Here is a 25,915-nt window from a genome sequence, read left to right on the forward strand (position 1 = left end):
CAAGGTTTTACATTTAAAAATGCAATGCAGCAATTTAAAAGTTTAAATGGTGACTGAAGCACCTAGAACCACTAGGTCAAAGTGCAAGTTCAAATGTGGGCGCAAAACATTACAGTCAATAGTATATAGAAGTGTGAGTGCAGAGATGGAACTGTGTCACAGTTCTGCTATATTCAGTTTGCCTGTAAAAAAGCAAGTCAGAGGAGAGAAGCCAGTGTGTGTGGCTGTTGGTCCCACTAAAGTGATGAGGTACCTGCGTTAATTAGACTGGATCTCAAACCAGCTGAGCACTAAGCACAGAGGACTGTGGTTCAAAGGTCGAGAAAGTTGTTTGTGCTGCCGTTAATGTGCGAAAACGTGGTTAAGTAGCATAGCAGACATGGTGGTCAAGGAGCCCAGCGGGAACTGCTCCTGCACCTGCTCTGCAGGATGCTCCACGATATATGCACTGGGTACCTGAAATGAGAGAACATGCGCTGTCCCCCTTCTCTGCTGGTAACGTTAGGCTGTACTTCCCAGGTGCAAAAGGGAGCAGGAACAGCCTGCTCCTACTCCTGCTACTCTAAATATAAACAAGTCAGTCTTAAAGGATATTGGTTCATCTTGGGTTTCTTTCTGATCCAGCAAATGGTACCCTCTGGATCGTTGGTCTGCTTACTAGGCTTCTGGATGTCCCCAATGTTTGATGACAAGAACCTTTTCCCCCTTGCCTTTAAGGATACCTTACCAGTATTTGGTTGCCCCAACCCAGGTATTGATGTTACTATGACTAGTAAAAATTACTTCCACCCCACCCCCTTGCCCGGATTGTTTTCAATTTTACGTTATTGACCCAAACTGTCTAGGGGCAACCCTCATGGGCTCAAGTCTCATCAAGCTTTGGCTTCTCCTTTCTTTGGGTCTTTGGCCGCTTCCATGAACTGGGTCAGGGCTCCCATCAAGCATTTATCCGTCCTCTTAGTTCAACACGGGTTAGGGTCTCTGTTGCAACCCTCTGCACAATGCCTCTATTGGGAATGGACTTCATTATTTGAGCAGTACGTCTCTGCTGCAGTGGTCTCTCTGGATCTTATCCATCAGATCCTTCTCTTTGGATCGCCATCCGGAGTGTGTCATCACTTGCTCTGTCCTGCCCTCTTTTTTAGTAATGTTCACCATCTAGTTTGGCTAATAATCTCTAATCTCTAATTGTCCTGTCTTCTGCATCTGTCAAAGATTGGTCAATTCTTAGTTCACACTCCTCATGTTTTTGGGGTTCTAGCTTTAGTTCTCCATGGATAGGCCCCTCCTCCTGATTTCCCCTTGCGTGCTTGATGTCAATCAAAAGCTTGAAGCCCTAGTTTGCCGTCTTGGAATCTGATGTTGGCGTGGGCATCAGTACGTAGCTTCAGACCCTGCATGCAGCTCCTGTAACAGTCTTGATTGCCGGTAATTGTCCCTGCTCATCCTGAATGTGTGCGGGACTTGGACTTTGCCAGACTGGACTGAGCACTTTGGCCAAAACTTCTATCAGAGTGCTGTTGACTACTGGTCACCCTCAACAGGGAGCAGCAGATTCTGAATGTAACTGAACCATAAACAGGAGGAGAAACCGTGCATAAGAGAAGTGTTCCACTCTGAGGCAGTTCCTGGTACAGGGTATTGGCAAGAAGCATACTTGGCAAAGAAAGCTAGGATGGCAGAGATACTCTGAGAGGATCATCCTTAAACCTCCCTTGCCAGGTTATAAACTTGAGTGCTGTGTGTAGAAATGATAGTTGAGGTGCAGATGGTAGTCTGCACTGGTTGCGTAGTGTTACAGGCCGAGCTGGATGGTGAACACAATCTGGCCCATTCCCACAAGGCACAATGTTTGTGTCTTGGTTTCTCTCCCATGGTTAGTGCCTTGAGGTGTATTTATACGGCTGACGTAACGTTTGTCTATGGAAGGGCAGGGTTGGGCCTTTATTCTTTTTGAGGGAAAAGAATAGCTTGCTCTGGTCCTGCCTGTTTATATCCATGCCGTGTCCGTTGTGTGATGTTTGTTAGTTTATGCTGCTTTGTGGAAATAGTTTTCCATTTGGTGGGAGGAGCCTAACTGTATTGATTGCTATTTTTTCTAGCATAGCTTGATTAGCACAATAGTGTGACCTTAGTAAAAAAAAAAAAAAACGGTTTTATGGCATTTGATTATTATTGTTTTAATGTAATATACCTTTGACTCATCCATTGTTAAGAGAATAACTTTTTGAAAATGTTTTTCTTCGTCTGAGCAGATACCTTATCGTCAAACATGCAGACTTATCCTTGTTACACAAAATGGAACACACATTTAATCAAGTTGTTTCCTACTAGTCCAAGTGGGAAAATAAGGACACAAGTCTAAGTATAGAAGGCACTCGCAGGCAACTTGATCTGCAGTTTTAATTACATTTCTATGATGTGTTCCTCGGTTGAGGTGAATCTTCATGCCACAACTGTTGTTGCCTGAAAGGAATCTTCATATGTTCACCATTACAGTACTGAAAGAATCCGCAACTTCTGTTGCAGTCCTCTGAGGCGCACGGGGCACGTTGCGCTCGCACAGTAAGAGCTCTCCGTTGTTACGTGACGCCCTCAGAACGTCACACACTCAGAGCAGCTTGAAACTAGTAAGACTGCCATTTGCTTCAGTTCAGTACTTCTCAGCTGTTGTGGGATAGCAAGCTGCCCCTTGTGATTTTATTAGAGGTTTGGACCTGCTTTTCCTTTACTGGATTGGTTGCTTCCGTTGATAACTCCAGACTGGTATGTGAATTCTGCCGCCTAATATTCTGATTTTGGCTTGTTAATACTTTGCTGGATTTTGACCGTGCTTATGAACTTGAACTGCTTTTGGATTTCCCTCTTTGGATTTGGTACTTTGAACTCTTGGATTACCTACTTCGCTTTGTGTTTTAGCCTCATTCTTTTGGAACTGTTTTCTCTCATAGGTTTTTCTTCCTTTTCACTTGGATTGCTTTTGGATTTTCTGAGTGGCTTTTTGAGACTTTTTCCTCCTGAACATTTAAAGACTTCTTTCCTATTTTTGTGCGCTGGTTTATCGGTATTCCATTTAAATTTGTGTGGTTATTTTTGTTCTATTTTTGCTATCTGCAATAACTTTTGCTTGTTCTCAAGACAATTGTCCAGGTAAATAGTAAACCTCCTTGGGTATGTAAAGAGATTGGGCATAGAAACTTTGTTGTCCTGATTGTGCCTCCTTTATTTTCATTCTGGTGCTCCTGACGGTAATCCTCCACCCTTTCGCTCAATCACTTAGCCAATATAGTGTGATGCTATTCTTGTTGGCTGGGAAATTGGGAGGAAGGTGCTTTTGCTCCACCAGAGATTCAGTACATATCGTTCCAAGTACATATTATTCCTATGACAGACTAGAGGATCTTCCATTCTTACCTTTTTGTTTTAATCAATTTGTAGATGTGTAGATCAACAGAATTTACAAGATAGTTTCTGTCCATTAGCCAACCTCTTTTCAAGTTCAGTTTAAAATCCATTTTCCAACTAACTTAATTTCAATTCAAACAGCTACTTCTCTGCAATAACTCTGGCAATATATTCCCCTTATTCTTTTCGGAACTTGCCACGGATTCCTCTATCAAAATGTAAAACTCCCTCTCTTGCCATTAAATATTGGATGGCTTTCTATTGTGATGTTAAACTCTTCCAAAATGGAGGTGCTCTTCTTCCCTGTCATATACTCTCATCAGCTGGAAACCTTTGCGTCATCTATACCTCTTCCCACACATTCTATACGCTCTTCTCCAAAACTGCAATTGCGGCTTGCCTCAACCTCCTAACTATTAGGAAAACCAGGCACCTCCTTCCTTTCAACACCACCAAGCATCTCTTAACCATGTTCTTCTCTAAACTAGAGTACTGTGCTGGCATCCTCATTGGTTTCCCCAACTATGCTTTCTGTCCTCTTAGCAAGATCATTAACTTTGCTACCAGGACACTCTGAGCTCCCTCACTTGACACCTACTGCCTCCTATTGTCACCAGGCTGGATGGCTGATGACGCAAAAGAGGGCCAGTTTTAAAGTTCTCCTGGTTTTCAAAGCTATCCACGGTAAGGCATCACTGTATTTTTTTTCGCCTCTATCCATCTCTACAAGCCTTCCCGTAGTCTACGCTCTGCCTCCTCAACTACCCTTGTGGCACCTCACCCTGCTTGTGCCGCTCTCTCGTTTCTTGCTCCACTTACATGGAATACCTTCTGACATCCACAAAACGGTCTACACCGATTTGTTCAAAACCAAATTGAAAGTCCATCTCCGACCATGACTGGCCACCAGGGGGTGTACGGATGTGTGAGCTCCGGTCTGTGGTCCCTGAAGAGTGGATTGAGCCCCCACCACAGGCCTCCCCGCACCCCGTGGACACAGTCCTCACGAACTGACAGTGAAAGGTATTGGGAGTGAATTGTGCGATAACCCAGGGAAAATCGCACCAGGACTTTGTAAGAAAACTGCCTAGATCAGAGCGACTACGAAGCAGCAGCCGGCCCTACCTGAGCCACAACTGAACCCAGGGATCGGTGAGTGACCCCCGGGGTCCGACAGGCGCTGTATCACACACCGCAGCGCTGTATCCCCTGAACCCAGAGAAGAAGTGGTCAGGATACACACCCAAAGAAGCGGAGCCCAAGCAGCGCCTCCACTGCTCCAAGACCCAGGACCTGAGGCAGAACGAAGGTGCAGAGCACCAAACGCGGCCTCCGACGAAGGTGAGAGACCCGTGGGACATGTTACAAGACCTGCACCACGGATAGGAATCATCCCGGAAGGTGCGAGACGAAAGGCACCTGCCCGCTCCACCTCCCTGTACCAGGCCACAGTACATTCTCCCTCGATCCCGGCCCGAGTTGACTGGACCCGGAGGGGTAATCGCTGCAACATATGCAGGGGTGAGGACCTCAATAGACATTGGGGGCAAGCTATAGCTACAACCCTCCACCTCTGCGCACCCCAACCCCCACAGCGGCTGATCCCACAGAGGGCGAAACCACAACAAACCCCCAGCGTGTCAGTACGCACGGCCATCCATTTTGTAGACTACAGGGACACAAAAGATATCAGCTGCGGACCAACTACCTCTGTTTAAAGGCACCTATTGTGCATAATGGAAATCCCTGCACTTAATGCAGCTCAAATCTATTACATAAAGCAAAACTACCCACTCATGACCACAGTGGACACGAGGAGAGGGGAAAGTGGGAATGGATCACGTGAGGCTAGCTCAAAGTCCTGGAATCAGTCTGGAACCATCTGCACTGGAGAGGACGACTCTGGCCCCTAAATCAACCTAGAATCCAGCACGTGAAATGTGGGGGTAGCCCAGGAAGGGCCACAATCAATGGTTGTGCAGCACACAAGTATTCACCCACTGCACCTTCAGTTAAATAGAACATTACACAACAGAGGTGCCCCAAAATAAGACTCAGTGCCTTAGAAAGAGATGCTATCGCCTCGCATACATCCAGTGGAAACCCCCTGGACTGACAAACAACTAGGAAGGGGAAAACAGAAGAAAGCAGAAGGCTCGCACAAAGTGCATACGGACAGATCAGTTATACCGCCTAAACCGCCAAGGTGCTCGACTGAATAGAACCACCTGATGCCTGGACACCCGAACTATCAGCAGAAACAAACGTAGGGTGACTCAACTTCCTACACTTGCAAGATCAGGGACCCAAAGGAAGAAACACCCTGACCGGCACTACCACACCCCAACACACCCCAGATAAAAGACAGTTGAGGTTGCACATTGCCACATCCATCTACGACGACAACTCGCTCTCAGACCACGGGGCTTACCCCCCAGGCTGCACCTGTCACAAACACCTGAGAAGGTTGGGCCCCCACCGAAGGGGCGTGTGCCCTCTTCTCCAAGCACGAGAGATAGGTACCTGTGTTACCTTAACCTGAAATCTCAGAAGAAATCGAGGCACAGAGAACTCCAGCGGGCGAACCGATCGACAACACACGTATATGGGCATAAAAGAAAGACTTGCACCCTACAGGTACTCCCCTAGCAGTCTTCAAGACAACTCCATTCCGGCCTCCAAAATGACAGCCACGGAAACCCACATGGCTGCCACCAAAGCCGATATAACTGACCTCTTGAATGAAATCAAAGGCATGAGAGCCGACATAGAGGCCAAGGTGGACAAAATAACACAGAGGATAGACAAGATGGAAGAGAAAATAGAGGAAGTTGAGCACAATCGGACCTCTTACCACGCTGGAAGCACAAAAAGACCAACGGATTGCAGACATCGAAAACAGAGAAGAAGAAACTTGCATGGGAATGGACGATTTAGAAAATCGAGAAAGACGCAATAACATCTGTATCTTTGGCATCCCGGAGAAAGAAGGGGAATCGGAACAAGACCTAAAAAGAACACTCCACACTCTTATGAAGCAATTGTTTGAAGATGACTCCATAGACGAACCAAAACTGGACTGAATACACAGGGCAGGCGGAACAGCGGGAGGACCGAGAACTGTGCTAGCCTGGTTCCATAACTACGCTGACAAAACCAGAGTGCTGGAAAAAGCTAAGAGAAACACACAGATCTCCCTTGACAAAGCTAGGATCTCGATCTTCCAAGATCTGTCATCACTTACACTAGCCGTGAGAAGGAAATGCGCCCCCCTCGTGCGATGGCTGAAAGAAAAAGGAGTATGATACAGATGGGGATACCCCTTTTCACTAACCTTTGAATGGGAAGTAAATACAATCAAACTAAAGACCGAAAAAGACATCCGGAACAGCACGACTGACCTAATGGGAGACACTGAAGGAGATCCGAATCAAGAAGGAAGAGACGAAGTGAAAGCACAAAGAAGAATCATAGGACCGAGGCGAAGGCGAATCCAAGGCTCAAGGAACTACAGACGATGAACACATACCCCGAACCTGAGGGATGATCCCAGACCTGGTCTGTATGCAGCACACCTCACGGTATGAAGTTGTTTAGAAGGTTGGTCATTGGGAGGGGTGTGAGCAATAGACCAAATATTAGTGGAAGTTGACACACTAAAATTGACCCAAAGTAACAATGGCTGTTTTAAGGAACTTTAAACAGAGAAGGAAAGGGGTGGGAACACTTACGCAGGGGACTCAATGGTTAAGAGATTCCCAAGCGATGGGACCATGGTAACTATGGTCCCCACTGGTGGTTCGATTCCAGCTATCTGCGATGGGAGGGCTGGCTCGGACGACACAGGAAGTTGGGGGTGGGAGGGGATGTAGGGGGGAGTTCTAACAGACACACAGTGCCAAGTAAACACACAAGCGATAATCTTTGTAACCTAAAGAGAAAAACCGATTTAGCAACGTCCCACATAAACACGCAACTCTTTACGGATAGATGATGGCAGCGGGCTCCGGGCTGATAAGGGGTCCTCTCACCAAAATCTGTACACTCAATGTTAAGGGACTTAATTCCCCTATGAAACGATCCATGGTGCAGAGAGAGTTTAGAAGATCTGGGATAGATGTGCTCCTCCCAGAAGAGACAAAATATGCTCAGGGTGATGAACGAAAAGTGAGACAACCCAGACTGGGAAAAGAATACTGGGGTTCCAGCCCTTTGAAAAAAAGCAGGTGTTGGAATACTGATCAAAAAAGGGATAGACTTTAAGGTTTCCAAGACTTGGATAGATGTGGAAGCGAGAGCCCTAATGTTGGTTGGGAACATGGGAGGCCTGAAAGTCACATTAGCTACCATCTATGCCCCAAATAACAAACAAATTGGGTTCATACAACGTACAATATCAAAAATAACTCTCGAAGCAGAGGGCCACTTTGTAATTGGGGGTGACTTTAACCTATGGGTGGACGCCAAAAGAGACAATCGACAGCCCCAGATTCCACAGAACCTACAGATGCTGGTAGAAAAGCCGTCACAGAAATGATGCATACATATAGGCTACGGGACATATAGCGGGCTCTACACCCAGATACTAGAAACTTCACTTTCTATTCGGCACCCCATGGCACATACTCTAGAATCGACTATATCTATGTCTCGGAAGAGTAGCAGGCGGTAACTACCAACTCGACAATCAAAGCCATCTCATGGTCAGACCACGACATTGTATCTGTGGAACTAATCCTTGGTGCACTCCCATGCAAGGGAATGAAATCGCGGTGCAATTAATCATTATGCAAAGACCCAGTCTTCCAAAAAGAGATGACAACTGAAATAGAGGAATATATTAAAATAAATGACACTGGCGAGACTCCCCTAAGAACAGTATGGAAGGCAGGAGAGGCGACCTGGCGGGGGATACTAATAAGAGAAGGGGCCAATAAAAAAAAGAGAGAGGACACTGATATAAAAAAGACTAAGAGTAGAGATAACACGCCTAGATGGGGAAGTACGTAATGCCACAGAGGGAAGGATAGAGAAGATCGCCCTATCTAGGCAAAAAAGAGAGGAACTTCGCCTCTTCGAAGAAGGCCAGGTGGTCAGGAAGCTCCAACTCCTCAAGCCAAAATACTACAAGAAGGGGGATAAAGCAGATGCCCTCTTAGCGGCCAGGCTGCTTGGACAAAGGGAGGGAAGGTGAGTGGCATCCATTTGCGAAGAAACTGGAGACTCCTGGGTTGAGCAGAGCACTAACATCCCAGAAATGTTTGCACAGTATTACCAACAACTATATAAATCTGAGACTAGACAGGACAATCAACAAATGGAAGACTACTTGGCCGGGATAGAGATGCCTGGAGTAACACGGGAAGAGGCGGACACTATGGATGCCCTGATCACCCCAGAGGAAATCGAATCAGCTGTGAAAAGACTCTGGCTGGGAAAATCCCTGGGCAATGATGGATACACATCGGGCTTCTACAAGATGTCCCTCTTCCCCCCGTTATTGAAACTCTTTCACGAGATCTTTGAGACAGGAATAGCCCCAGACTCCTTTTCCGAGGCTCTAATATCAGTAATACCAAAGGAAGAAAGGGACCCCATGCACTGCGGGTCATACCGTCCGATCTCACTACTAAATATAGATGTGAAGAGAGTACTAGCAGTACGCTTAGAGACACATATGCCCAAGGTCATAAACCCAGATCAGGTAGGATTTATCTTGGGAAGGCAAGGATCGGACATGATGCGAAAGACCGTACACCTCGTACATGAATCTGCTCGAATGGCGGGAGACCCGGTGCTTCTGTCCATCGATGCGGAAAAGGCATTCGACAGAGTCGAGTGGAGATTCTTAGAGGCGGTCCTGACAAAAGTCTGACTTGTTAACACATTTAGAAAGGGGGGTGCAAGCACTCTACACATCACCCAAAGCCCCAGTGACGGTGAACTCCGACTATTCGAAATGGTTCACATCGGAGAGAGGAACAAGACAAGGATGTCCCCTATCGGCCATCCTATTTGCTTTGTCACTGGAACCCCTAGCACAAGAAATCAGGGCAGAACAGATGGTTGAAGGGATATCAATCAACGCAAAAGAATTCAAGATAGCCTTCTATGCTGATGACTTATTGCTGCACATTACGAACCCACTAACATCTATCCCTAGGGCGTTATTAGTGATAGAACGATATGGCCAGCTCTCTGGATTCAAAATTAACAAAAGTAAGTCCATTTTGTTTCCCCTTCATGAACTTACACCAGGTGACACCGCAAATTAAATGTTCCTGGGGATAGCTGTTAGAGAAACCACCTTAAGATACTTGGGGATTAATCTTGTAAAACGCCTTGATGCTCTCTACAAAGCCAACTTCCCCCCTCTTCTAGAGAAATTGCGCACCGACCTTAAAAGGTGGCAAAAACTCACGATATCGTGGATGGGAAGAGTGAATGCAGTAAAGATGGTATGCCTCCCGTGATTCCTATACCCGTTCCAAATGCTCCCGATTAAGGTCCCCAAACGTTCTTCATTGAGGCAAAAAGAGCTGTGTTACAATTCCTCTGGGAAGGGAAGAAACCATGAATCGCATATGATGTCCTAACCCTCCCTAAAGAAAAAGGAGGAGTGGGCTTAGCAGACCTGGAAAGAAATTACATGGCGACTCAACTAAGAATGCTAATCCCACACCTAAGAAATCATACACACCTGCAGTGGCTAGACCTCGATAACCTTTCATTCACCCCTGTCACCCTTTCAGAGTGGCTCTGGGTTCCGAAGAACAAATTGACGTGTAGAATATTACAACACCCGATCCTCAGTACTATATGGGAAATCTGGCGAGAAAGCCTGTGCATGCGAGGGGTCACGACATGGCCATCCCCACTGAGCCACATATGGGCACCGGGAATTAGAGAAGAAATCCCAGACTATGCACGGTTCCAAACATGGTTTGCAGCGGGCTTGCAGAGGGTGGGCCAACTATGGAGGGAAGGCACTTTCATTACGATCACTGATCTACAGAGTCCACTGGGCATAGGAACACCATCAGTCTTCCACTTCCTTCAACTCAAAGGAGCGCTAATTAGAGAACCATGGAAAGAAAAATCCCTTTGAAAAACTCCTTGATACACTCAGACACGAAAGGTTTGATCTCAACCTTTTATAAGACATTGGCAGCGACAGGAAAAGGTCCCACTACCAACCTTAAAGGCAGATGGGAAACAGACACGAACATAGAAATTACCCCTGAAATATAAGATGTGCAAAGGAACCTTTAAAGTATCAATAGCCTCCCAGAACAAATTACACGCCATAAAGCTCCTTCACAAGTCGCAACATGACCCTCATAGACTGTCCATGATGTACCAAACGGTGAGTCCCCAATTCTGGCGACACTGTTGAGACAACACAAACTACTGGCATATGTGGTGGGAATGCCCTAAGGTAAAGGTTTGTTGGGACGAAGTGCTGGGTTGAATTAAGGAAATTAAAGGGATCCACTGTGAACGAGCTCCCCTCCTGATACTATTTGGACTTGAAAAGTTTGAAGATACCTATATCAGGGTTTCGGGTCTGATTACCCCACTGCTATTAGCTGCCCTAGCTTGCATCGTCATAAAATGGAAAGCAGAGGAGACTCTGAGTAAGAAAGAATGGATAAATGTGGCAACAAGTATATGTGTGATGGAATAGATCACGGCAGCCCTACATGGGATGTCCACACAATACGAAACCCTATGGCAAGACTTCACAACCAAATATGTATCGAAACACTAGAGAAGGGGAAACCTACTAGACCTCAGGAAGAGACCTCTGACCTACTTATCAAAGGTTCCAAATACTCTTAATGTGCATGGGAGATCCTCCCTCCCCCCCACCCCCTCCCCCATAGGCCGTTCCATCAGGGCATGTTGTGGAGACGCAAATCTGACTTTAAGTGATGTTAGAAATACAAAGAACTGTAAAACAACTCAAAGTGAATTGCACTGTAAGGGGGGGTGGGGTGGGAGAGGAGAAATGATAATCTGTTGTATCCACTTGTTCTATGAAAACTTAATAAAATCAAATAAAATAAAAAATAAAGTCCATCTCCTCGCCTCTGACTGATGTTCTAAACCAACCCCTTATCTGCCTTCGCACTCACTTTTTTCTCCAGCTTGAAACCTGCCACTGTCCTTCATTTTCTCTTCCTCCACTCATACTTCTTCCATCATGGTCACATCCCTAGCTGCTGTACCACCTACATGCATTAGAAAATGTCTAATGTTGATTGGCCTTAATCTGTGTAGGTCCTCCATGTAGACTCCCCCTTTGACTGTTCCATATACTCCCAACCAAATCCTGGTCAGAATGTCACTTAAACTTGCTCCATTGTAAGTAGCTCACTGCTTCCCGTCAAGTCTGAGATCTCATCTATTACATTATTTTGCAATCAAGAGTATTGTTCTTCCCCAGGGATCGAAATTGAGATTCGATGAGCAGGAGCTAAAACCAGCTCCTGGGTGTCGGGCATCACCCTATAGGCAGGAGCTACCGCGGGGGAGGGGGGGAACCAGGAGCTACCAGAGATGCTGCTTTAAATTTTTGTCAATTTATGAACCATTGTCTTTAAACGTATATCGGATGTGCTCTAATTCTACTTTATTAACATTCTCAAATACCCAAAGTTAATGTCCATGTCACATTACATGTTTGGAAAGCACCAGTTGGACCTAGGAGCCAAAAGTAGCTCCTAGTAGCTGTTAGTTTCAAGCTAACAAGGCTCTATTTTGCTACAAGCAGGAGCTAGCTCCCAGTATATGTTTAAAAACATCAATATAAATACAATATTTATTATTAAATATAAATATATATATATGAGGCTTGTGAAATCTGCTTAGATCACATGCTGTGCATAGGCCGACATCTAGTGGAAGCTGCAGAGTATTACATGGGAGTTGACATAGGGCGTGCCAGTAATACTATCCCTAGTGTGACGTCCACTGTACCCATGATCCTTCACGCGTTTAGGACCCTCAGATTGTTTTTTTCCGCCATACTTGTCGGAAGCATTGTTAGAGTTCTCTGGCTTTCAGCCTTTTGCTCATAATACATCTAAAAATCCCTGTTCCTCCAATCCTACGTCGAGACATCGAAGATCGACGCCGGTCCGAAGAACGAACACCCGTCGAGACTGCACGACAGACTTTGGGCCTCGGAAGGCCTCTGGCCTCGGCCCTGCAAGTAGGGAGAGTGGGGGGTGGGCATAATCACTCACTTTATTTCCTACATACACTTGCCCGCTGCCATTAGTTAACATATGGAGAGTACTCCATTTAAATTTTGCCCCAAGTGCAACCGCAAGTTTCCTTGGGTTGACAAACATACCGTCTGTAATCTCTTTTTTCCTAGGGACCACCCCGAAGCTAACTGCAGAGAGTGTAAGCTCTTTAAGGCTAAAACACTAAACAACCGCTCCACTAAAAGTTGGGCCCATCACGCCAGGCAGCTCGAGGCCATGAAAGCGGTGGGATCCTTCAGTGATGACAGCAACGCCGCCGTTTCGGACGGAGAGGGCACAGGGGCGTCGAAAGACACCCAAGCGCTAGTCACCGACCTCGGAGGATTGTCTGGCAGGGCAGTTATGGGGAACACTCCTCGTCATCTCCGTAATAATCGACTCACGCTTGCATAAACACATGCATAAAGCTAGTCTCAAACACCTGACCTATAAAACTGCCTTCTTAGTAGCCATTACATCCATAAGAAGGGTCAGTGAAATTCAGGCTCTGTCCTGTCAGTGCAGGATCCTTTCTTTAATGTTCATAAGGATAAACTGGTTCTACGGACTCAATGTAGGTTCTCACCTAAGTTAATTTCAAAATTCTATGTTAACCAGTCCATTGAGCTACCAGCCTGCTTCCAAGAACCCAAAAGCTCTGCTGAGGTGAAACTACACACACTAGATGTGCGAAGAGCGGTCCTCTACTATGTAGATAAGACCAGACTGCTAAGAAAGACAGACCAACTGTTTGTCTCTGTAGCTACAGGCAGAGAAGGAGATCACGTCTCTAAAGGTGCCATCTCAAAATGGATAGTCAAATGTGTCCAGCTGTGTTACTCCCTTTCTCAAAAGACTCTGCCTTTTACACCAAGAGCACACTCTACTAGAGGCACTGGGGCCACTCTGGCTTTCATTGCAAATGTACCCCCTGACACCATTGTCAAAGCAGCTACATGGAGTTCGATTCACACTTTTACTCCATGCTACTGCATTGACCCCCATTCCAAGACAGATACTCAAGTGGGACAAGCGGTTCTAAGACATCTGCTCGCTCATGACCCTTCTCACATCCCACCTCCTTCTTCTAACACTGCTCGCTAATCTAGGCACAGCATGTGATCTAAGCAGATTTCACAAGCCTCAGACGGGATACATTACTCACCGTAATCGTATTTCTGATGCTTGCATCTGCTTAGAATCACATGCGCCCGCCCTTCCTCCCCTCTGAGAGAAGGCGCATGGATGCTTGTAGTCTTATCCATCTATCTATCTGCTTGGATAATCTGTACTAGCGCTACTCCTCATGCTACCTCATGTCAGAAAAAATACCATTTGAGGGTCCTACACGCATGAGGGATCATGCGTACAGTGGGCGTCACACTAGGGATAGTATTACTGGCACGCCATATGTCGACGCCCATTTTCGAGTTTCGAAAAACAAACTGTAATACTCTGCAGCTTCCACTAGATGTCGGCCTATGCACAGCATGTGAATCTAAGCCGATACAAGCATCAGAAATACGATTACGGTGAGTAATGTATCATATATATATATAATGCTTGGGTATATTTCCATACTCAGCTGATGCAATTCATCAGTGTTAGGTTGCCCTCTGCTGTCCAAATGGCAAGGTGCACCCACTTCAACAACAGCCATAATTTCATCTAACTGCATGAGCACAGGTCTACGCCATCACCTTCACCTTATACTATTGCAAACATTCAGAATTTACTTCTTTCCACCCCTGCTTCTCTTCACGCAGGGCATTGTGGGTGGTTCCAGTGTCCATGAACACTTATTTACTGGCGCAATGTTTCAGTCTATAAAGAGCGAAACACTGTTGGACGAATGCCTCCTCACAAGCTAAAACTCAAAGTAGGTTCTGTAATTGCTATCACGCAATCTTACGCCATCACGGGACTCTGTAATGAAAAAAGGTTGACAATTTTGTGTCTGACACATGATGGAGGCCTGTGTGATTGATGGAACGTAGTGTTCTCATACCGTGCATACCTCTCATTCCATCTGATATGTTTAGCCTTTTTCATGACCATTAATAAGTGACAGGGACCTATGCCCCCTTCCGGAAGTGATCGGTGGTAATTCCGTTACTTTAGAAGGGGGACAGAAGTGACCCTATGAGTTACCAACCGATTTTGACCTTTAAGATATGCTAGAAGGGCGTATGTTTTACACCGGGAACAGCTAGTTACTTTTAAAAAGATGTAGGCATGCTAATTGACACTAATTAAACCTAGGCCTACCTTTATTGCCACAATGGCAGCCTTTGGCCATATGTTCAGGGTTCCTTCTTCTTAACGTTCCTTTACGTTGGGTCAAATATTATTTAAGCATTGCTTTATATTAGGGCGCCATACTGTAAACATCCATATAGACTTCAACAAAATACATAATGATACAAATATTGATCACTTTTAGGTAATTTGTGTATTTCGCCTTTAAAAAATATTTACAGATTTTTTAAATTATGTTCTTTACACATGCAATTGCTCCACTGTTGTGGTGCTTGTGCAGTCGAATGAAACTGCATCATTTGCAAACATCGGTGGTTTCAATCAATCACATCCCAATTGAAATGCAAAAATATCGGCAGGTAGCTTAATAGCCACTTGAGATCCTAAGGAAATGAATTGATCAATGGCCCCACGTATTAGATAGTTTTAAGTGATGTAATTTGTGTTTAGGCCGTGATTGTGGCAGGTAGTTTTTCATACTAGTCTAGATTCATTCAGGATCTGCAAGGATACGCCACAGTTTTCCAGGAACTCTGAATTTGCTGAGAATGCATAGCAATATATGTCATGTTCTGTCTTCTTGCACAAAGCCAGGGCAAAGATTTTGCTCCTGATATCTAGCGTACATTCAGATTGTACACTGTGGCAGTGTGTACTGGTGAATTATCTTGGTAGACTTTTGTTTGTAAAATAGTCTTTTGTGTTGGATTCTTAGGCTTATTTATCGAAATCTGATTTCTTCACTATTTTCTCTGTTGTGGTTCACTGATTAAACCGTCACATCGTACCATTGGGGATGTGAAAATGGGAGTTCACCACTAGTAAATTGTAATTTCTTTTTTTTAGGTCCTGGGAGAAATCTTGCTCCTTCCCGAACTGTCATACATGACCGGTATTCCAGAGAAGATGAGGAAGGATTTCAGAGCCATGAAGGTACACAACGTGCGAAGGTTAAAGTAAACCTATATAAAATGGAAAATAGTCCACATTCAGAATGTGTTAATACTCAAAAGCGTACATTACTATAGTTTTTGAAATTAGTATATCTAGGATGAACACACTTCTTGTTTGAACTGACTTCTGCAATACTGTTTTGTAATACCTGAATGGGTAATCTTATCACATTTCTTCTATTCTCTCCTTATTGCTTGCTTTCTCCGGCTCTAAAGAGAGGGCATCTTTTTTATTATGAGGTACTGATGGGGCTCCTTCAAGCATTACACGTGTGGAATCCTGTAATGTCAAGATGTTTGGATGACAGAGGATTTTGCAATTGACAGAAGATATCAGAGGGTGACGGATGAGGTTGGTTGGAGGTGGAATCCCGCGTTTAATTACCATCACTTGCGTAATAGAAGAAGCTTCCACAGAAATGTTGGTTTATGCAACCTTTTTTTCCTCAGCCCATAACCCGTCCCTGAGGAAGGATAGCTCTGGGGCAAGGCATTTGTCTTGGAAGCAATACAACGAAGGGCAACACAGGTTTGAATCCCAATCCCACGCTTCGAAACCACTCGCTGTTATTAAGCGCGTTATTAAAGAACAATTCTAATTATAATTCAAAGTAGCCTCCCACGCTGTCATGGCCACTTCCTAGTTGATTCTTTCCTTCCGCAGATTCTTCATAATATATATATATTTCTGAGGCTTGTGGAATCTGCTTAGATCACATGCTGTGCATAGGCCGACATCTAGTGGAAGCTGCGGAGTATTACAGTTTGTTTTTCGAAAATCGAAAAAGGGCGTCGACACAGGGCGTGCCAGTAATACTATCCCTAGTGTGACGTCCACTGTACCCATGATCCCTCACGCGTCTAGGATCCCCAGATTGTTTTTTTCCGCCATTCTGGTCGGAAGCACTTCATCGGAGTTCCCTGGCTTTGCCATATTTACACTTAAAACTAATTCTAATTTGCCCCATTTTGTCACCCTTACGTCGACCAGCATCTCGACGCCGAACCGGGGAGGAGATCAACGTCGAAACCCGACGGATTGGGCCTTGAGGCTTCCGCCTCGGCTCGGGCCTGGGCCGCTGGCCTCGGCCCTACAAGTAGGGAGAGTGGGGGGTGGTACACTTCCACACTCGGTTATAGACACCTTCTTACCTACACACACTTGCCCGCTGCCCACAGGCGCGTATGGAGGGTACGCCCTTTCGGTTTTGCCCCAAGTGTAATAAGAAATACCCTTGGGTAGATAAGCACGCTACGTGCAACCTTTGCCTGCCCAGAGACCACCCCGAGGCGGGTTGCAGGGCCTGTAGCAGGTTTAAGACAAAGACTCTTAAGGACCGCTCCACCAAGCGTTGGGCCCACCACGCCAAGCTAGCAGCTATGGAGGCGGAGGGTACCTTCAGCGACGGCAGCGACGCCGGACTTTCGGACGGCGAGGGCACCAAGGCGTCGAAAGACAGCCTAACGCACGTCCCCGGCCTCGGAAGGTCGTCCGTCCCGGCGACTATGGGGAAGTCCCCCGGCGACAAGAGCGTTACACATACACACGCTAAACACAAAAAACCCACCCGAGATTCGACGTCGTCGAAACCTCGGAAAGAGGCACAGAAGGAGCGGTCCGAAAGGACGTCCTCTGGGCGGTCCCGGTCGAGGTCGCCGCACGACGTCAGGCAAGCCTCCACACTTGCACATAGTGCCTCGCCCATTAACATCACGGAAGATCACTCGTCCGGAGAGGAACACGGCTTCCATCCCCAGCCTGCACCCCAGGGAAAGGGTACATCAATTGGGAGTGAGGAGGGCCCAGTTTCGAAGCCTAGGTCGAAACACAGGGATTCCACCTCCGATCCTCGACGCCAGGCGTCGAAAGATAAGGGAAAGGGTAAACACACTTCCACCCACGGGGAAGGGGGTAAGCAACAAAGGAAACAACCCTTGCAATCCCCCACAACAATAGAACTGACTTCCCCGTCCAAGTCTTCTCAGGGACAGTCCATAGAGAGTTCCAGCAAGGTCACCCCAAGCTCAAAACTCTGGTCATGCGAGGACATTGACAGAGTAATGTCAAGGATGTCCTCCTTAGCAAATTTCTTCGAAAGACACCCTGACCAACTACTAGCTTTAAACCCTCAGGAATCTTCTCCCTCAGGTTCAAGGGACCCTATCCCTTCAAATAAAAGGCCCCGGGTCGAGACACCAGTAAAGGCTTCAGACCCCTTCGAGGTCCAACCCTATTCTTGCCTTTTCCCTACAGGCCAAGGAGACTCTTCCCTTATAGAGGGCCAGGATTTTGAGACACCAGAAGATCTCGCAGTGTCAGATTATTACGGGGAGGACGAAGACGAGGATGAGCCAGAAAATAGCCCAGATATTTTCAGAATGGACTCACCAGTCGAAAGGGAAGCCCCAGTGTCTGATTCCCCAATAGATAATCAGCCCCTCCTGAATGAACTGCTCTCTCGGGCAGCTAACCACTTCCACATAGACACACAAGGTGTCCAAGAAGAGAGGGACTTCGCGGAGGAACTAATAGGGGAAAGGAAGACAGTAGCCCAGACCATTCCCATCCTGAAATCTATTCAACGCAGAATAGCACCATCCCTTGTCAACCCAAACCTGACGAGACCTGTAAACCCGAGAGTAGAGAAGCTGTTTAAAGCAGCCCAGTCGGACCCTCTATATATTAGAGGCCAACTTAAGCCAGACTCTCTAGTCGTAACTAACACCCGCAAGAGAGCTGGAACCCCATTATCTTCCTCGGAGGCTCCCCCCGACAAGGAAAGTAAGAAACTCTATGGTTTTGGTAGAAAAGTAGCTTCCACGGCAGCCTACCAAACCAGAATCGCGAATTCCACCACACTGTTGGCCAGCTACAACTGCCATCAGTGGGAAGAAGTGGCAGCACTAATAGATTCCGCTCCCGAACCTTTTAAGAGCCAGCTATCTCGCATTTGTGCAGAGGGAAGAAACGTCTCAGGCTGCATTTTAAAAGCAACTTTAGACGCCGCAGACAATGCGGGTAGAATTATAGCAGAGGGGACTGTCATCAAAAGACATGCTTGGTTGAGGCAGTCGGGATTCAGAGCAGAAACACAAGCTGCACTCTTAGACAAACCAGTGGAAAGTGATCTCCTGTTTGGAAAGGCAGTCGAGGACGCACTAAAAAACGCTAAGGAGGAATTCGACACCCTCAAATCCCTTGGCCAGTTAACTACAAAACCACCTAACCAAAGAGGGAACGGCAATTTTCGTCGCCCCCGCGGCCAAAATTCCAATAGAGGAAATAGCTATTCCCACACCCAGGGTACACAGTGGAACACCAACTCACAACAGTCTACCCAGGGGTATGGTAGGGCTAGTAGAAGAGGACGTGGTAGAGGCAGAGGCAGCCCCAGTAAAGGAGGCGGCACGCCTCCACCAAAGCAGTGACGCTCATTTCAGGGTCCCTTCCCATGCAACCCCAGTAGGGGGACGAATATCCAGCTTCACCCAGGCATGGGAAGGGATAACATCCGACAGATGGGTGCTGTCGACGGTATCCAAGGGGTACTGTATAGAACTACTGCAACGTCCCCGAAACCACCCTCCAAGACAAAAAGTCCACTCTTTAGGTATGACCACACTACAAGAGGTAATCCTACTCCTAAAAAAGGGGGATTACATGGCAACCTTGGATATGAAAGATGCCTATTTTCATATTTCTATGCTCCCGGCGCACAGAAAATACTTGCGCTTCAAGGTGGACAGTCGCCACTACCAATTCAAGGTACTGCCCTTCGGGATAGCTTCAGCACCAAGGGTATTCACCAAGGTACTGGCGGTGGCAGCTGCACACCTACGCAGGGAGGCAATCCCAGTGTACCCTTATCTAGACGACTGGCTCATAACGGGGGAAACCCCAGGAATCTGCAGATCAAACATTCAGAGGACTATCGACCTCCTCCACGAATTAGGCTTCTCTATCAACGAGAAGAAGTCAAGTCTGGGGCCAAGCACCTCAAAACAGTTTCTAGGAGCTATCCTAGATACTCAGAGAGAATTGACCTTCCCTTCGGAAGAAAGAATTCGGAATATACTTCTGCAAATTCCGCATTATCAGTCAGGTCAACAGATAACAGTACGCAAAGCTATGCGGTTACTGGGCACGATGGCGTCATGCATTTACCTGGTCCCCCACGCGCGTCTGCGCATGCGTCCCATGCAGGAATGGTTGGCGAAACATTGGTCTCAGGCAAGTGGTCAGTGGGACGATCTAGTGGTCGTTTCGCCAACACTCGTACAGAGCCTACACTGGTGGACAAGAGAGAATATCGCAAAGGGGAAACCCTTTTACGATCCCGAAGTGCAGGCAGTGGTTACTACAGATGCATGCCTGACTGGGTGGGGAGCTCACCATCTCCACCACACAGCTCAGGGTCTCTGGTCTCACTCAGTAGCCACGAACCACATCAATCTGCTAGAGCTTCTGGCAGTATTCCGAGCGCTGCAGGCGTTCGAGCCCCATCTACTGAACTTGTCGGTGCAGATCAGGACGAACAGCACGACAGCCATGTTCTATCTGAACAAGCAAGGAGGGACTCGTTCGCCAAATCTGTCCAAGCTTGCCCAGAAAATATGGATATGGGCACTCAGACGGAACATCTTCCTGTCATCGCAACATGTTCCAGGGGAGCTCAATTCCCTAGCGGATGCTCTAAGCAGAGACCCCCTCCCAGAAGAACACGAATGGGTCCTTCACAGAGACGTAGTAGAAGATCTCTTCTCTCAGTGGGGTTTCCCCACTATAGACCTATTCGCCACAAGCGAAAACAAACAATGCCCAGGATTTGCATCCAGGTTCCCCCAAACGGACTCCCAGGGGAATGCCCTGTGGATGAACTGGTCAGGGATGTTTGCGTACGCTTTTACACCAACTCCTCTCATCAGGAAGGTGGTGTACAAGATGAACAAGGAATCAATGACGCTCATCCTAGTTGCTCCCATGTGGGCGAGACAACCATGGTTTCCACACCTACGCAGGATGGCGGTGTGCGAGCCCATCAGACTCCCAGCCTGGTACAACCTTCTGTCCCAGCAACAAGGTCAAACACTGCATCAGGAACCCAACTCTATGAACCTAGCAGCATGGCTCCTGAAGTCATAGAGTTTGGACATCTCAAATTACCACAGAGGTGTATGGACATTCTAAAAGAGTCCAGGAAACCAAATACAAGACACTGTTACTTTGACAAGTGGAAAAGATTCGTTATCTGGTGCCAGAATAAACAAATCAACCCGGTTGATTGCACTCCTTCCAACGTTGTAACATACATGCTCCACCTGCTGGATGCAGGGTTGGTTTTTAACTCTCTGAAAGTACACCTGGCAGCCCTCTCGGCTTACACCACATCCCATAACAGGGTCTCGTGGTGGAAAGTACCAGTGGTTAAAGCCTTCATGGAAGGAGTAAAGAGACTTCACCCTCCTATTTCGAACCCACCGCCAGGATGGGACCTCAACGTGGTGCTAGCTAAGCTCATGGGGCCCCCCTTCGAACCCATGCATAAAAGTAGTCTCAAACACCTGACTTATAAAACGGCCTTCTTAGTAGCCATTACCTCCATAAGAAGGGTCAGTGAAATTCAGGCTCTGTCAGTGCAAGATCCTTTCTTTACTATCCACAAGGACAAACTGGTTTTACGCACACACCCTAGGTTCTCACCAAAATTCATATCCAAGTTCCATGTAAACCAGTCCATCGAGCTTCCGGCTTTCTTCCAAAACCCACAAAGCTCGGCTGAGGTGAAACTACACACCCTAGATGTGCGTAGGGCGGTCTTATACTATGTAAATAAACCAGACCGCTAAGGAAAACAGATCAACTGTTTGTCTCCGTAGCTACAGGCAGAGAGGGGGATCGCGTCTCTAAGGGCGCTATCTCTAAGTGGATTATCAACTGTATACAGCTGTGTTACTCTCTTTCTAAAAAGACTCTGCCGTTTACACCAAGGGCCCACTCTACTAGAGGCATTGGGGCCACTCTGGCTTTCATTGCAAATGTTCCCCTCGACACCATTTGCAAAGCAGCTACTTGGAGCTCTATTCACACTTTTACTCAGCATTACTGCATTGACACTCATTCCAAGACAGATACACAAGTGGGACAAGCGGTTCTAAGACACCCGTTTGCTCATGACCCTTCTCACATCCCACCTCCTTCTTCTGGTACTGCTCGCTAATCTATGCACAGCATGTGATCTAAGCAGATTCCACAAGCCTCAGAAGGGATACATTACTCACCGTAATCGTATTTCTGATGCTTGTATCTGCTTAGATTCACATGCGACCCACCCTTCCTCCCCTCCGAGAGAAGGCGCATGGTTGTTTGTAGTCTTACCTTTCTGTCTATCTGCTTGGACTATCTGTACTCACGCTACTCCTCATGCTACCTCATGTCAGGAAAAACACAATCTGGGGATCCTAGACGCGTGAGGGATCATGGGTACAGTGGACGTCACACTAGGGATAGTATTACTGGCACGCCCTGTGTCGACGCCCTTTTTCGATTTTCGAAAAACAAACTGTAATACTCCGCAGCTTCCACTAGATGTCGGCCTATGCACAGCATGTGAATCTAAGCAGATACAAGCATCAGAAATACGATTACGGTGAGTAATGTATCCCATATATATAGATCTTCCAGTGCTAGCTGCCTTCATAAACCTTCTGCCATACGCTTCTGCATCTGCTCTGCTCCAATGTGCGCCCATGATGCCAAACATGATGTTGAGGGCGATATCTGTGGAGCCATTGGGACCCCATGACCACTATTATTTTGATATTTTTCTGTGCACTCTATGCTTCTCAGGAACGCTAATAGCATTTTTCAAGTTTAAATGCATCATGCCGAATCCCAAAATGGGTTTCAAAACCTGTAGATGCTGCTTGATGCAAATGTCTGGCATTAAACCCCACATGGTCCGTCTTTAAAGCATAGTATGACGATTCACAAGGTGCTGCTGTTACCCTATAGTCCCCCTAGGGGTAGTATAATGCGGGAGGACTCTGATGGGGAGGGACTCTCCCTTTGGGGACAAATACAATCACCTGGGGTACAGCCCATTGAGCATTGTCACTCCAACATACCCTAGCCCTACCCACTATTCAGTAACATCTTCTTGAAAGTAAACCTATGTATTGCTGTAACATAGGAGGTCCAACTAAAGCGAAAAGTACTAGGATGAAGAAGAGCACAGGAGAAATGAAGATCAGTGACCCGCTCGAAGAAAGGAGAGAAGCCATGCCCCTGTCGCTCTGAATAAAGACGACAAAAGGAAGTTGAAGGCTAAATCCTGTGTACCCTTGAGCCAGGGACTCAGGCCATAATTGCATCGGGAGCCATCAAGACCTTGGAACCAATGAGACATTGTCGAGGGCTTTGACAAATCGAGAATCCAGGCCTTCATTACCAATGACAAAGATGTTGACAACTTCGACACTAAACTCGCTTACGGCATCAGAGTTGTCGACGGCTGTGTCGAGATCGACGCCAGGGTTGAAAACTTCGGAGTCATTGGCCTCAAAGCCATTGTCGACGGCAAGTTCGAAGCCATTGAAGCTGCCAATGGCACAAGAGAAGGTTTATAAAACTTTGCCAAAGAAGGATTTATTTTAAGGCATTATCCTCAGTTTGACCAGGCATCCTACACCAGTAAGTCGGTAGTTCAGGCGGCAACGTCCACTAAACAGTCGGCATACCCCACTGTTCCGCCAGACAGGGACGACAAGCGTGTGGACACAAAACCTCTTCACAGCAGGGAGCATGGCCTTCAAATCTGCCAATGCCTCTTGTGCCTTGTCAAAATTTACATTCACTGTGTGGGACTGTGTAGCAATGGTGGCTCACCCCATCCCCCAAGGGGGGAGTAAAGAGACGGCTTCCTGGCTATCATTAAAGATGGAAAAGAGGCAAGAGACAATGTGTGAGTGCCTACATTCAAGTCTGGAAACTGTAGACTGCATTAGCAGATCCATGGCGACAAGTACCGTACTACGGAGATTTGCGTGGTTGAGAAAGTCAGGGTTTGCACTGAATGTGCAATCCAGGCTTTTCAATATGCCTTTTGACGGCTCTCAGCTGTTTTGCGGCAAGGCTGACGTAAGCCTGGAGAAGCTGCAGACCTCTAAAGCGGCAGCAAAGTCTCTTAGCGCTGCAATCAGACCGCCTCAACATTCTTAGCCTAGTACATCATCTTGGAAGGGTAGGTCCTTTTGCTTTTACTCCTCAGTTGGAAGAGCGAGAGGACAGGCTAGTCACAGAGGCCAGAAAATATTCCCTCAGGGTGGATGAGGGGGAGGTACTAAGTCCGCCCAAACAGCAGCTGCTTTTCCTTCAGCCACTGTTCCAGCCGTGTTTAAACCACTCTGAGACCTTAACCCACAAGACTCCTGTGGGAGTAAGACTCTCGCAGCATCTGAAAGAATGGTGGGGCATTACTTCAGATGCATGTGCATTGGAAACTGTAGCCTGTGGTTACTGCCTTCACTTTCTAAAAAGACCTCCGGATCATCCACTGGGGAACATCTCATGCAAAATTTCACATCCGCTCCTTGTGCAGGAAATGTTGACCCTGCTGGAGAAAGGTGCTATAGAGCCGGTACCTGTAGCAGAGTTGAACAAGGTTTGATACTCCCCTTATTTCCTAATCCCCAAGAAGGATTGAGACCCATCTTGGACTTAAAAAACCTGAAGACATTCCTCAGGAAGGTCAAGTGCAAGATGGTTACCCTTTCTCAGATCCTTCAGGCCCTCCATCTGGATGGTGTCATTGGACCTTAAGGATCCTTCCTTTCATGTGCCTATCCATCAACAGCACAAAAAGTACCTGAGGTTCATAGTTGGCAACTTTCAGTTTCGAGTTCTGCCATTTGGGCTGACCTCCGCCCTGAGGGTCTTCCCCCGAGTTTATCGTGGTGGTGACAGCGAGTCTCAGGAGAGGGGCGATTCAAGGATACTCCTACCTAGACTTTTGGCTGATCAGGGCACTTTTACTCGAACAAATACTCGAACATCACAGCATCTCCTTTCACTCACTCCACAGACTCTGCTTCTCTCTTAATTACAAGAAGTCCTGCATGATACCATCTCAAAGACTCCAGTTCATCAGAGCAGTCCTGGATACATCCTTGGGGGGGGGGAAAAGCTCAAGGTGAGGGCTCAACATAGTCTGCAGATGGTCACCAAAGTCCAAAGTGCCCAGCGTGGGTTGCTCGGCCTCATGGAATCCTACATTTCTCTGGTGCCAAAGGCTTCCTTGAGAATGAGATCCCTTCAGTGGGCTCTTAGGGCACAGTGGTCTCAATTCTCTGACAAGATTTCAGACCTACTTCAGGTTCCAAACAGGGTCAAACAGGATCTGCTCTGGTGGACTTGCTAGGACAATATTCTGAAGGGAGAATCTTTTTGGCAACCATGGCTGGAGATAATTTTAGTACTGGACGCCTCACTCACGGGGTGCAGAGCCCACGCCAAATGACAATCAGCAGTCGTTGGTGTCCATTGGAGTCCAAACTACACATCAACCTTTTGGCGCTGAGGGAAATCAGAAAAGCGCTGAAGCCCTTTCTGCCCTCTGTACCGGGATAGAATGTCCTGATAATGACGGACAACACAGTGGCCATGTACTACCGCAGCCAGCGACTTGGTATAGGGTCACCACCACTGTGCAGCGAGGCAATGCAACTCTGGTTCTGGGCAATTCAAGAGGGAATCTCCCTATCAGTGGTTCACCTAGCCGGAGAGGAGAACACAGCAGCGGATGCTCTGAGCAGGCAGAGCAGTCTCCCACGAGTGGTAACTAGCTCAGGATGTCCTTCAAGTGATCTTCACCCTTTAGGGAGCCCCTCAAGTAGACCTGTTGCTACCAGTGTCAACTGGAAGTGCAAACTGTTCTGCTCCAGGGAATTTCTTCCAAGAGGACCTCTAGGGGACGCGCTGGTAGTGGACTGGGAATTTCCACTCCTGTGCGCGTTTCCTCCATTCCCCGTCATTCCTCATGTGATCAG

At 47.0% G+C, this 25,915-nt stretch overlaps 1 protein-coding gene across 1 annotated transcript in view; it reads left to right on the top strand.

Annotated features, from left to right (window-relative positions):
- PIWIL2 (piwi like RNA-mediated gene silencing 2) overlaps window positions 1-25,915 on the top strand; it is a 2,524,398-nt gene that overhangs the window by 1,292,472 nt on the left and 1,206,011 nt on the right. Inside the window, exon 13 of the mRNA XM_069617761.1 lies at window positions 15,765-15,851. Coding sequence (XP_069473862.1) covers window positions 15,765-15,851 — 87 coding nt within the window. The remainder of the gene's footprint in view (window positions 1-15,764; window positions 15,852-25,915) is intronic.

This window comes from Ambystoma mexicanum, chromosome 10 (assembly GCF_040938575.1).
Source record: "Ambystoma mexicanum isolate Mex_15411 chromosome 10, UKY_AmexF1_1, whole genome shotgun sequence".
Taxonomy (NCBI): domain Eukaryota; kingdom Metazoa; phylum Chordata; class Amphibia; order Caudata; family Ambystomatidae; genus Ambystoma; species Ambystoma mexicanum.